General features: G+C 49.6%; 1 protein-coding gene across 2 annotated transcripts; it reads right to left on the reverse strand.

Moving 5' to 3' along the window:
• Nucleotides 1–3,186: 3,186 nt before the first annotated feature.
• Nucleotides 3,187–12,823, reverse strand: Eif2b5 (eukaryotic translation initiation factor 2B subunit epsilon). Of its 2 annotated transcripts, none has more exons than XR_005092563.1 (16): nucleotides 12,548–12,787; nucleotides 11,484–11,608; nucleotides 10,470–10,655; nucleotides 10,212–10,389; nucleotides 10,047–10,127; nucleotides 9,707–9,784; nucleotides 9,158–9,470; nucleotides 7,586–7,731; nucleotides 7,241–7,382; nucleotides 7,016–7,117; nucleotides 6,392–6,499; nucleotides 6,157–6,247; nucleotides 5,554–5,677; nucleotides 4,639–5,154; nucleotides 3,721–3,831; nucleotides 3,187–3,576 (listed from the first exon to the last, which is right to left on the reverse strand). XR_005092563.1 is itself a non-coding variant. In XM_028857545.2 (16 exons), exons 1-16 carry the CDS (start codon nucleotides 12,725–12,727, stop codon nucleotides 3,517–3,519), a joined length of 2,151 nt encoding a protein of 716 aa, XP_028713378.1. In that variant the 5' UTR covers nucleotides 12,728–12,823; the 3' UTR covers nucleotides 3,187–3,516. The 2 variants fall into 2 exon arrangements, 1 of the variants encoding a protein (XP_028713378.1); XM_028857545.2 differs by having other exon boundaries at nucleotides 4,639–4,764; nucleotides 12,548–12,823.
• Between the last annotated feature and the right edge of the window lie 541 nt (nucleotides 12,824–13,364).

Genomic DNA, 13,364 nt, shown 5'->3' on the forward strand with positions numbered 1-13,364 from the left:
ACTGCTGAACTCAGGTCAGCAGGATTGGGTGGCAAGTGCTTTTTCCTGCTCGGTCACCTTGCCAGCCCTCAGAAGTTCTAAGGACTCTTTTTTTCTCCAATTCTCCCCTTTTGTGACATTTTTCTTCATGGACACAGCAGTTTCCCTCTTTTGAGTTTTCATAATCCTAACCATAGCTTTCTGCCCTCGAACTTCTCAGAGTATCCTACTTTACCAGAGTCCCCATGTTTCCCTTCATGTTTGGTTTCTACTTCTCATGCTGGAGGATTCCTCAGTGTTTGGGCCTTGGCTTTTAATGCATGTAAGGCACTAAAATGCAGGTTGGGAGCTCCATGCACAAGGGCTACTACTAATAACTAAGTTTCACTGCAGGGTGGTAAAGTGTGTGTGTGGGGGGGGGGTTGTTCTTTGGGAGGGTCAAGGAAAGGACAAGTGTCAACATTCAAAGGCCACGGTTTCCTTCCTGTAGCTGTTTTAGACTTGGGGGTTCTAGTCAATGTGTGGATGCAGCGTTCCAGCACTCACACAGTTTTCCTGAATTCTTCAGTCAACTTAATACCCCATCCCAACCATGTTTCTGACTGAGTCAAGGGCTCTGACATCTTGAAATCTCATAGGACTTTCATCATGCCGGGAACCCACAGGCTCTGTTAAGTCTGGAAACGTGTGACAATTTCTGAGACAAGGTGTCACACAGCCTGGACTGACCTCAAACTGGCTGTATGACTGAGGATGACATGGGCTCCTGATCCCCCTGCCTTCGCCCCCCAAGTGTCCATTACCCCAGTGACACTTACTAGTCAACTCTATACACAGATCTTGGGATTACAGTCATGCTCCACGCCTGGTTTCTCATGGCTTTCTTGAACATATTTCTTTGGTGATGTCCTCCCTACCATTGTTTACAGACTCAACTGTACAATTCTTGTAGAGAAGAGGCTAGTCACCTGGCTAGATCTGTAAGTGGCAATGGTGTGTGCGCAGGGACATCTTTATCAGTGGATCTTGGTGTGAGTTCCTCTCTCCACATCTTTACTTTCCTCTAAGGCTCTAGACCAGTGGTTCTCAACCTGTGGGTGTGACCCCTATGGGGAGGTCAAACAACCCTTTCGCAGGGGTCACCTAAGACCACCACAAAACACAGTTACTTACAATTCGTAACAGTAGCAAAATTACAGCTATGAAGTAGCAAGGAACATGATTTTATAGCTGGGGGTCACCACGTGAGCAACTGTATTAAAGGGTCGAGGCAAAAGAAGGTTGAGGACCTCTGTGCTAGACCTTATACTGGCTTGTTAATAACACTACCCCAGTAAGAAGAACCATCTATTCTAAGTCACTTTTACTACTCCATTAACATTTTTTCTTTTTCTTTTCTTGTGGTTTTTTGAGACAGGGTTTCTGTGTGTAACAGTCCTGGCTGTCCTGGAACTCATTTTGTACACCAAGTGCTGGGATTAAACATGTGAGCCACCACCACCCAGCAACACTGATTTTCATGTGAATGAGTGTTTTGCTACATGTGTGTCTGTGTAGCATGGGTATCCTAGAGCTGGAGTTATGCTCATGGGTGCTGGGAATCGAACCTGGGTCCTCTGTAAGAACAAGTGCTCTTAGCTGTTGATCCACTCTCTAGCCCTTCTGCTCCATTTTCAATGTTTCACAGTGTTGCCACATCACTCAGGACCCCTCCTGTTCTATCCCTTCATGGACTTGGCGAGCTCTGTTTTGGAGGTGCTCTAACCTTCCTTCTTCCCTTCCTAAGCTGACAGCATCACAGTTTGGTGAAACCTTCTCTATTACCAAAACTAGAAGGATCCCTTCTTAAAGTTCTGTCATTTCTGATCTGCGCACTATCTGGAACAGATCAAGATGTCTTACAGCTTAATTGTCCCAAAGGTCAGGCCATCATCTCTGTATGTGCTCCAGGTATTAGATCTTGGACCTGGCCAGGGTCTCCCATAGCCCAGGCTAGCCTGGAACTCCTGAACCGCTTGCTTCCACTTTCCAAGTGCTGACAAGTGTTGCTACCATGCCAAAACATTTTTTTTTTTCCTTTTCAAAAGAAGCCTCTGCACCAGGCAGAGTTTAGCAGCCCTTCTTTAGCTTGTTCTTTCCCACTCAAATGAAACAGAGGCACCTTTCGTATGTGATGTCAGGTGTGTGTAGGGTGACATTTACTACAGGTTAGTGTCACGAGAAACTTAATGACCCACTCACTCTATACGAAGGCAGCAAAGACCTCACAGAAGGAGAGTGCTGAGGTCACGGAGCTGCAGAGCAGTGACAGACTCCAGTTCGAGGGTCAGAGGCAAACTCTGCCTCGGGGAGTGACCAGTCACATGGCCTCGCTGGGCTGCAGGCAGCCATCTCCTCAGAAAATGACAAGCACTGCGTCACAAGGCTGACGGCAACGGTCAGATGAGAGAACACATGACTATTTAGCAGAACACCTGCCACATGCTAAACTCAGCCTAAGAGAAAGCACACTTCACGGGAATGTCTGTGTTCTTAGCATGTCCATGCCTGGCTTTTGGGTTCATTTGCTTCTGGGACAGTTTCTACTTCACTAACGCAGACAGACTTCTGAACTGTAAGGTCAAAGTCCTTAGTTATGCCCTGAAAGATTCATAACATCTTAGGTGGGTTTCTTTACTCCCCCACTGCTCTCAGGGTTTCTCTGTGTAGCCCCAGCTGGCCCTGAACTCACTCTGTAGACCAGGGTGGCTTTGAACTCACGGAGCTCCACCTGCCTCTGCCTCCAGGGTGCTGGGATTAAAGGCGTGTGCTCACATCCAGGGTATTGATTTCCGTATCTGTTAAGATGAATGTGGCCCAGTATCTCTGACAGAACCAGTACTGATCAACTGGAAAAGGCTGGAGTGGCAGATGGCTTCATATATGCCTGACACCATCACCCTAGGGTAGAGGGTGTTCAGACCAGGAAAGGCTATGGAAATAGGCTCTGGCACACCGCTCCACGACCACAAGACTGGTCTATGGAGCTTGGGAAGGCAGTTCAGCCATTCACTTCCCATGTGCCAGGGGAACGGAATTAATCAGGTAGCATAGCACCACCTTGTGGCCACCACAAGCCTTCTCCCTTCCCTCCAGGTGTTGGCTAAAAGCAGCTAAGTCAGATCACCTAACTTCTCTCCTGGCTGATCAGACAGAGATGGCGAGAAGCCCGAACACCCCTCTTTTTAATATTAACAAATACAAACCAGAGAGAGGGCCAGCTGCTCTTTACTGTCCTGAGGGAAGCTGGAGAACAAAGGGCTTCCTCTGGCCTACCTCCAACTGCAGGGCTGTCTAAATTTTCCTAACCTCCCGCATCCCAACGTCAGTCAGGACGAGAAGCACACGGCTGCCAGCAGTAGGAAGAACACTGTAGTTGCAACTTCTGTTAAGTCTCGGTCTGTAGCAGCCATTCATGATTCTGCAGCTAGCTTTCTTGTTCCGCCTCATCTGTTAGGAGGGCAACCAATAACACACCATGGGAACCGGCAGTCAGCGTCAGTCATCCTCAGATGATTCCTCTTCTGCCTCTTTTAGCCATTGGATGAACCTCTGCAGCTGCAAGGAAGCAGAGGGGAGAAACATGTATTCCCCTTGTTCTTGTTGTTGGATAAACAGCCCTGACCACAAAGTCCCGAGAGTGGAGGTGGAGGACTAGGTGGAGAACTAGGGCATCGGGCAGCGGAGGGCAGCCTGACCTACCTGTCCATTCTTGCGCAACTGCTGGCCTTTGTCAGTTACGTCTCTTTGACTGAACCAGCTCAAGATTGTTTCCTCAGCCAAGATCTCCAGCTGGTAAAAGGCCATCAGAACCTACAGGAAGTCAGCAAAGGGGAAGCTCAGGGTCCTTCGGATCCAGCAAGGATATAACAACAACAATGGCTAACATCAGAGAGGAGATCTTAGCACCTCCAGGCTCTCAGCTTCCTCCCATGCACCAAGTAGCCTCTTCAAAATAGACAAGAGAACGGGCAGAGTGGTATGTGCCACTTGTAATGCCAACATTTGGGGGTTGGGGATAGAGGCAGGAGGATCAGGAATCCAAAGTCAACTGCATCACAAGTTTAAAGCCAGTTTGAGGAAAACAAACAGACACCAAGCAAATCATCATCACTATCACCCAAAAGAAAGACAAGAGTGAGCCGGGTGGTGGTGGTGGTGGTGGTGGTGGTGGTGGTGGTGCAGCACACCTTTAATCCCAGCACTCGGGAGGCAGAGGCAGGCGGATCTCTGTGAGTTCGAGACCAGCCTGGTCTACAGAGTGAGTTCCAGGAAAGGTGCCAAAACTACACAGAGAAACCCTGTCTTGGCGGGGAGGGGGGGGGGGCGGGAGAAACGACACAAGGCACAAGAGTGAACTGTACTGAGACAGGCACGACCCATGGACCTCCTGATGAATGCTTGGCTAGTGCACCCTCAGGCCAGCCCCAATGGCTGCCTCACCAGCACCAGGCTGGCTCTCGCTGCATTACCCTAGCAGTAATCAAGATCCCAGGGACAGATGGTGTGGTGAACAAACTTAGGATGGGCAAAAGTTAACCTCAGTTTTGTGTTTCTGCAGGGGTCGTGAAGGCCTGCTTCAAAGTACATGGAGGGTACGAAGTGTGAGATGGTGTTCACCTTGGCCAGGGAAGTAACAAGAGTTTCGTGTTCCAGGAAGAAGTCCTCAATGGCTGCCAGTGCTTCCAAATGGTCAGCTGCACGCTTTATGTAGTTCTTAAAAACAGGGCTCCAGGCTTTGAGCAGCTATGGGAAAAGGAGGGGAAGGGGGAAATGAACTGTGGTATGTTCCTTAGCATGCTCCCGAAGCTGAACAGCAAAGACAATCAATATTGATGACATGGAAGGACAAGAGGGAGATGATGTAGGCATTACAGAATCATGTAAGAGGCATTTAGAACTGTTCCAATGAGAGGTTGGAAAGAATTACCTTTCTCAGGGAAGGGAAAAGTGGGTCAGACAGATGCTGTCTCAAAATACCTATCCCCAGCCAGGGGTTAATCTTGTTCTGGGTCAAATCATTGTGGGCTCTGTAACACCAGGTCTATTCTTCATGTTGTTTTAGACTTTGGTCTTGAGATGGAATTTTGCTGTGTTATCCTGGCTAGGCTCCAGTGATCCTTTTGCCTTAACTTCCTGGAAGAGTTAAACTGCAGATATGTTCCATAATAGCTGATTTCCAGGACTACTTCTGAATGTCCTTTTGGGGGCCTGAATGCTCTCAATCCTGGGGTCTCAAAGACCATTCAGTATTAAATATTACCAGACCTGGACCTGCCACTGCCACTCCAGAAACCAACCACCTTCCACAGGCAAGAAGAATGGACCCCGAAGCAACCTAGGCCCACAGCGAGCCCACTGCCTCCCAGCCTCCTCTAAGACAGCCCTGCAGAGACGGTCAGCTGCCCCCCAGCCTCCTCTAAGACAGCCCTGCAGAGACCGTCAGCTGCCTCCCAGCCTCCTCTACGACAGCCCTGCAGAGACGGTCAGCTGCCTCCACTCACTCCCTTGCACCTGGCCTCAGTCTTTGCTTACAGGAAGCAGCAGGGCACAGTAGCGGTTTGGGTCAAGCAGGGAATCCATCTGCTGCAGGGGGAACTCCAGGACCACATGACTGAGGACCTGCATCACCTCCTTTAGGCTAATGTTGTAGGCATACCTGTGGGGAGATTCACATGTGTTATGGTTAACAGTGATGGTCCACTTGACGGGACCTGGAATCATCCTAGGAGACAAATCTCTGCACGTGTGGTTAGACTTATTCTCTGGCTGAGCACCAGCATTCACTTCCGCTGCTTTGCCGCAGGTGCCATGGGACCAGCTGCTCCCCACTCCCACCACCTCGAACTGTATCCTCAAACTGTGAGCCAAAACAAAGCCCTCTTTCCCCAAGTTGCTCTCTCCAGGCCTTTTGCTGCAGCAGAAGTAACTCCAGGGTTCACCATCCTTCAGCTCTAAGCGCAGGAGGGTTCTGACAGCATGCTGGAGGAGAGGAAATCTACTCTGAGGCTAGATGCCAATGTTCCTGCTCCAAACACGCCTGGCCTTCTCCTATCCAGTCTCCTACTCTGGGAAGAAACGCTTGGAGAGGACATCTCTGCTCTTGGGGCAGCCAGAGAAGAAACAGGGTGCTCTTACTTGAGAGAGTTGATCTCCAGGACTAGATTGTCACAGGAAATATTCTCCTCTTTGCCTCGCTGCAGCGTTCCCAGGACCTCATTCTGGAATACTGAAAGGAAAGAAATTCACCTTTCCAGATGCTCTGCTTTAAGTCATCTAGTTCCGGCTTTCACAGCAAAGCCTGGATGGGAGAAACTTGAGCCTTTGGCTAGCAGATTCAAGCAAAGAGTAAACTTTCCCACTTTGTTCACACCTTTGATGTCGTCCAATTGAGGGGATCCCGCTCGGCTGTCCAGCTCCTCAGAATCCACACTTCCCTCACTTTCAGTTTCACTTTCGTCTTCCACATTGATTGTGAGTCCTAAGAACAAGGAAAGCTCAGGTGGTGGAGTGCTTGGCTCCCACCGTCAGAAGCCGGGTGCGCTGTGCACGCCTGTGATACCAGCACCGAGGAAATGGAGGAGCGGGAGGCTCAAGGTCACGCTCACTACACAGCAAGCGCACTAGCCTAGGAAGTGGTCCTCTCATCTGTACTCTGATACGGCACATGCATACATAAACATAAACACAAACACACACACACACACACACACACACACACACACACGCTCACACACACACACACACACACACACACACACACACGCTCACACACACATGCTCACACAAACACGCTCTCACACACACGTGCACACATACATACATCACTAAGTTTAAAAAAAAAAAAAAAAAGACCAGATCTAAACACTGACAGACATCAAAATCTGTGTCCTGTCAGTATGAATTGAGGATGCAATAATAATCAGATCCCGAGGCATTCAAAGGTCTCAAAACTACTCAGGTTACGTAGCAGGCAGGCAGGTAGGTCTAAGCTTACCCCACAGACTCTGCCGCAGCTCCTCCTCTTCCGTCATGCTCACATCTGCAGCTCTCCAGAGGTATCCCTGCCCTTCAAAGCCTACTTCTGCTGGGTTGTAACCTGGAAAAGGCATTGATTGATCTTTTGAGAAGGCCTAGCAGCAGCACCGACTTCTCTGGCAAGACAGGCTCTTCTACGGGGCAGAGAGATGCACAGATGCCCCACACCTGTTCAGCCTCACACCTTTCAGCCTCACTTTCTCCTTTTCCTGGTCAGCCCCAGAATCATCACTGAACTGGCCATCATCTTCCTCTTCCTCTGCATCTGGAGGGTGCAGAGAGATCACCGAGCCCTCAGGCAGGGTGATATCTGGGCCCACAACCACCTGAAAGAAAAAAGGATGGAGTGGCAGACTTAATGCACTGAGGAGAACTATATTTTGACCATCAGAATAATGCTTCCTATTTCATTCTGGCATTATACTAAACTAAGAAGAAGGTCAGAGAAATGTTTACAGGAATATGGTCCCTCGACTTGGCACAATCACTACTCAATTCAGGACTGTGCCCAGCCTGGAACGGGCCTTACCTGGGAAGTGAGGACACAGTGTGGCTTCAGTGTGACCCGCTCCTTGACCTCAGCTTTGTCACAGAGCAGAGACTGGTGTATCTGTGATCCAGCAGCCACGCGGACTCCCTGCCACAGGTAGGCCTGGTCCAGGACCACATTATCACCTGGCTCAGAATGAGGAGGACTTCTGGTCACTCAGGGTCCACCTCTGAAACAGTCCTTCATGGAGGACAAGGCTGATTGACACCAGCCCCAGCTCCCACCTAACTCTGACATTCACCTGCAACAGGATGTCGAAACATCCAGACCCTTCCCAGGTCAGCCCTGAGAGCAGACTGCCCATCCTCTACTACGCTTACAATAATTTTATACTCTACATATGCTTCCCTGAGAACCTTCAGGATTTCTCAGAATGAACTATAAATAAACCTTATAACAGTCATGTGTGTATTACAGAATTTGAATCCTACTATTGGATTCAAAGGGCTAACTACTAGTCTTATATTCTTCAACCAAAGTGAGTTGTCAAGAGGAAGACCACCATTATAGGGGAGCAAAAAGAACACCTTAAGTCCACACTCAGAACACCCAGCCCTCCCTCACACCATCTCTTTGAGGGTTAGAGAACACACATGCCCTTTGTAAACTGTAGTGGCTAAGCATAGGTACATGCTCACTCTCCACTTGGATCCAAATATGAACACAGCAGAGGCCATTCCAGATTGTGAACAGTCATCTTAAGAGTCAGACGAGGCTGGGTGGCAGTGGAGCACGCCTTTAATCCCAGCACTCAGGAAGCAGAGGTAGGCCTGGTTTACAGAGTTCCAGGACAGCCAGAGCTACACAGAGAAAACCTGTCTTGATAACCATCCCCCAAAAAGTCATAGGCCACCTATCAGCTGTCAAATTCTTATTCTCTCCTGTGTGCCCTTTTCTTTTTCTGTTGTTTTTTTGTTTGTTTGTTTGCTGTTGTTAATTGTTTTTGAGATGAGTCTCACTGTGTTGTTGCCCAAGCTGGCCTCAAACCCTGACTCGAGTTATGCTCCTGAGCAGATGGGATCATACACAACTGTGGCCAGCTAACTTCCTTCTTCCTGCCCCCTGCCTGTGTTGTTTAATACAGGTTTCAACATACAGTTCCAGGCTGGCCTCACACTTGTAATCCTCCTGTCTCCATCTCCCAGGTGCTGGGATTGTAAATGTGGGCCCAACACTGGCGGTGGTGGCTCATGACTTTAATGCCAGCACTTGGGAGGTGGAAGCAGGTGGGTCTCTGTAAATTCAAGGCCAGCTGTCTCAAAAACCGAAAGTGTGCCAACAAGCACAAGGACTCTCCTTCTTTCTTTCTCCTCCCACCCTCAAGATTTATTAACTGGATTTTTAATGTTTTGCATGTATGTGTACCACATGTATGTTTGGTGCCTGAGGAGGCCAGAAGAGTTCATTGGATTCCCCTGAACTGGAGTTAAGGTAGTTGTGGACCTGGTACCCTCCCTAGCCCCTGGAGACACACTCCAGGCCCGTATCTGTGGGACGGCTGCTGGACTCCCCCTCCCCCCCCCCAATGTGGCAGTCACCAATGTGACTCACCAATGTGGCAGTCGGGGCCAATGACACTGTTGGAGATGGAGCAGTTGCTGCCAATGACAGTGCCAGCTCCCAGGAGCACATTTTCCTCCAGAACGCTGCCGTGGCCCAGGCTGACTTGAGGCCCTCGGTAGATGTTGTGCCGGGAATGAGTGTAGCTCTGCGTGGTGCTGTCGGTGAAGTTCACTTCTGGAGTGAGAGGGTAGACCCATCGGCGGATGACGTCAGCACAGATAGCTGAGTACATGTGTAGGTTGGAGACCCGGGCACCATACTCCCTAGATGTCACATGCAAGTGGATCTGGTTTCCTAGGATCTGAAGGAAGAGAAGGGAGATCGCCCAGTCCAGAAGGCAGGAAGACAGTCCCAAAGCAGAACCCTCTCTAAACCTCACTGCCACTCAAAGACGGCCTGTTTTCTTTGTGGACTGTTTCTCCCAGCTTTCTAGCTATCTTCCTCCCTCTGAAGGCCTAATGAAACAGAAAAGGGAACCAAAGGTTACCAGAGTAAGGTAAATCCTTTCTTCTAGAGGTTTTGGAAGCTATTTCTCACCTCCTCATTCACTAATAGGCCTCGCACAAAATCATCTCGAGTTTGGTAGTCAAAATTGTCTGTGAAGAGTTGAGCTACCTGTGGGGGAAACAGCATGTGCTAAAGTTAAGTACTTCCTCAGGAAACAAAGATTAAGTCCCAGAGAGCCTCTAACCCCATAATAATTGACTCTGGAATAAAACCTAGACCTAGACTTGGTTTCCAACATACCGGGAATGAGGTAATAGCAGCTCTTTAACAACAGATAGGACAGAGTGGGAGAAGACATAATCCCTGGAGCAATAACAGACCCCCGAAAGCTCTACTCTTTGGGTATGCAGCCCTGTTCTGGAGCATTCACCTGAGGAGAGCAGATGCTGATGTGACAGTCCAGTAAGTCATACCGAATCTCCACTCCATCTCTGCTGCTCTGGAACAGGTTCTGTGGGAGAGGTCACAGAGGCTTTAACTTACCCTTCTAGAAGCTCAGCTCCTCCCACCTGGAGTTCCCCAGATACCCACTTACCAAGGGAAATGAAAATCGCCGGAGGCCTTGGGTCTTCTGGAAATGCAGAATCCGGTTGGTGGTACTATCCACAGCTACCACCACGTTGTCCTCGTGGCAGCGTGTAGGGTGGCTGGGGGATGACTCTTTGAAGATCATTGTCATCACAGACACATTTTTTTCTAGCTTCCGTCTTAACCTATAAAGAACACCAGGCAGAGTAGTCTTAGGGCTCTGCTGGTCCCTAAGTCTTATCCCTGGCATTTTCCCCACCCTGACCTGTGTTCCTCTAGGGCTCTGGTAATATTGATATTTGAGATGACATCTCCATATATCAGAAGAAAGTCAGAGCGCACCAAGGCCTTGGCATCCACGTCACGGAGGACATCTCCTAGTGATCGGTATAGCTCTGATGTAATTATTCGAACAACGTTGAGGGATGTAGGATGGCACCATTTGGATTTCCTACAGGAAAGGTAGTGAGAGGAATGATAAATTAAGCAACTGATCACAGACCTGACTTTCCACCTCCCTTTAGCATCCACACTTCTCTATGGCTTCTCTGGGTTCCTGCCAGCGTCCCTGGCTTCAAAGAGACTTATAAACTATAATGAGTGGTTTCAGTATCCAGCGTCATTAGTTTTATGTGTTCGAGAAATTAGGCTATTTCCTTTCTGTTCCTCGACTCCTGTCTTCAAATGTGAGTTTGAACTAGAAATCTAGGGTATGAAAGTATTCCAAGAATATATTTTTTCATGTCATCTTTCTTGTTCTGAAGTCCATATCAAATTTAAACATTGTATCATGGAAAACCTGCTAATATACTAGTCTTTATTTCTCAAACTCATAAATTCTGAGACTCACTCTCCCAAGATTTTAAGTTTAAAAAGAATTTCCTATGGGCTCGAAACGAAGGTGGGCAGCGGGCAGAGAAGGGTTAAGAGCTTGTTCTTGTCCTTGGGGTCAGAACATACAATATTTGGAAACTCAGTGTCAAGATAAAGTTGCTCTTCTAGTAACACTGAAGCCATCAAATAAAAAGCAAAACTCCTGGGACCAAACTGTGTGAGACTCAGAAAACCACATCAGCCTTGACTTTCTGTCACCAGAACCTCAAGGCAGAGGGTGCTCAGCAGCCTGCCTCAGGAAAAGCGAGGCAGACACTAAACCTTACTTGAGAGCTGAACAGATGCAAATTTTTTCCCTCCTCACATACCTTAACTTTGTCATAACCATCCTGAAAATAAACTGGGAAAAGATGGCGGAACATGAAAAGGAGAAGTGGAACCTTACAGCAAGTGTTCTTTGATCTGAGCAGCCTTCCAGCAGCAAAAGACAAATGTTTCCTGCACACCTGTGGCAGTCAGGAATTCCAGAGTGTAGTCAATTAGCGCCACATTGGCCAGGGGCAAGAGGACCTACGGGGCAGGATACGAAAAAGTCTGAGGTCTTCAATCCATGATTATACTTTGGGTACCCCACTGCTCCTTCTATCTGCGTATCTAGACACTACAGTTTGCTTTATCTCTTAATTCTAAAGTAAACAGGTTCCTGTTTGTGCTATTCATGGACTGCTCTGAGGTTCAGTCTAAGGTCCTGAGATTTGGGCTTAGTAGGCATGGTTATCAGACACAGACATGTTATAGTAGACCAGAGCTGGCAAAGGATAAATGTTGGCCCTAAATCATAGCTCCAGAACTCTAAGCACGAAGGCTTTCTTTCTATAAAATTTCCTTCTATTACCACTAGGAGTCATAGGTAACCACTCAAACACTTGTCAAAAATGAACACCATTAAGCTTCAGAAAATTTTCTTAGGCAAATCTGTGTCTGAGTGAACTATGGGTTGCTGAGTGACCCAGCAGTCTGTAACCCCAAGACCAATTTCCTATGTCTAGGTAATTCTGAGGGTGACGGTAACCCATCCGGTTCTCCTTTCCGCAGATGGAAGGAAAAAAGCCCGCACCAGCCCGAGATCCAGTCTTTTCTCTTTCAGGTGTATTACCATCGCCTTTCCCGAAGCTATTTCTTTAACTACCCGTCTCTCCCTTGCAAGGTTAAAAGCAGCAAAGGGCCCTCTTGAGCTACCAAGTCCCCTAGGGGAAGGCGTCTGTCAAGCGCTGCTCCAACATGCAGCCCTCTCTGTTTCTCCCACGGCTGGGTGGACCAGCCCTGCGAGAATGCACGTTTGCAGGCCACTCACCTGTTGGGACAGTCAATCCCTCCACCCACCTCCAACCAGACAAATCCGACTTTAGGGTGACTTCCAGAGCACGCTGCACTAAGTAGCCACAGTGGCAACCTCCTGCAGCCCGCCACCCTCCAGGCCCGCGGGCTGCTCGCGTGCCGGGCGCTCACCCGAGGCTGGTCCTTGGAGATGGGGAAGAAGCGGCGGTTGAAGCTATCCGCCACTAGGACGGCCTGCAGGGGCGGCGGCGGCTCCTCCTCCGCACCTTGGGTGCCTCCGCCGCCCGCGCCGCCGCCACGTTTGTTCGCTCGGCCGGCCGCAGCCCCAGGGAGCGCCGCAGTGGTTGCCATCTTCTTCCCTCGCAGCCGGGACTTCCGCGGGGAAGCTGACACCGCACGCAGTAGGGGACAAAAAGGACTCGTAGCCGAAACGCGAAAGTGCGACTGCAGGGAGAGGAAGGACTGCGCATGCGCCCACCCAGGAGGCCTCCCCGCCCCCTCGCTTGGCCCGAGCCGGGGCGTGGCTAGCTGTGCTAGGTCGGCGCGCACTGGGTGGTGCGTGCGCAGCGGAGGGGTGGGGTTCCGTGGAAGTCTGTCTCGGTCAGAGGGTGCGTCTGTCGGGGTGGACGAGCTAAGGTGGATTCACGCTGAGGGGACTTGTGGAGGCCGGGAAGGAGCCTGCAGCTTCCCTGTCCGGAGCATACTAAAATTGTAGTTCTCGGGGGTGGGGGTGGGAGCTGGAGCGATCGCTGATCGGTTTTGAGCACGTGTTGCGGCTACAGAGGATCCCAACATCCGCCCACAACTGCGGCTCCAGGTTGTCTGACACTCCTCTGGCCTCCGAGGGCGCTGCATGCATGTGGTATATATGCATACTGGCAAAGCAATCATACACATAAACCTAAAAATAAAGTGTAGCTCTTCCATTTGCATTCTAGTAATCTGAGGGGACCCGGCGCCTTTGGGTGGGAATCCACGATCTGCACAA

Source organism: Peromyscus leucopus, chromosome 12 (assembly GCF_004664715.2).
Source record: "Peromyscus leucopus breed LL Stock chromosome 12, UCI_PerLeu_2.1, whole genome shotgun sequence".
Lineage (NCBI taxonomy): Eukaryota > Metazoa > Chordata > Mammalia > Rodentia > Cricetidae > Peromyscus > Peromyscus leucopus.

Bases quoted from the DNA above. Each gene is read 5' to 3' on its own strand.
- Eif2b5 (XM_028857545.2), bottom strand. From the start codon at position 12,727: ATGGCAACCACTGCGGCGCTCCCTGGGGCTGCGGCCGGCCGAGCGAAC. The intron at 7,383-7,585 runs GTAAGGCCCGTT...TTTTTCTTTCAG, and splicing joins ACTGTGTCCTCACTTCCCAG to GTGGTTGTGGGCCCAGATAT. The intron at 5,678-6,156 runs GTAAGAGCACCC...ATCTCCCCACAG, and splicing joins CTGGAGATCAACTCTCTCAA to GTATGCCTACAACATTAGCC.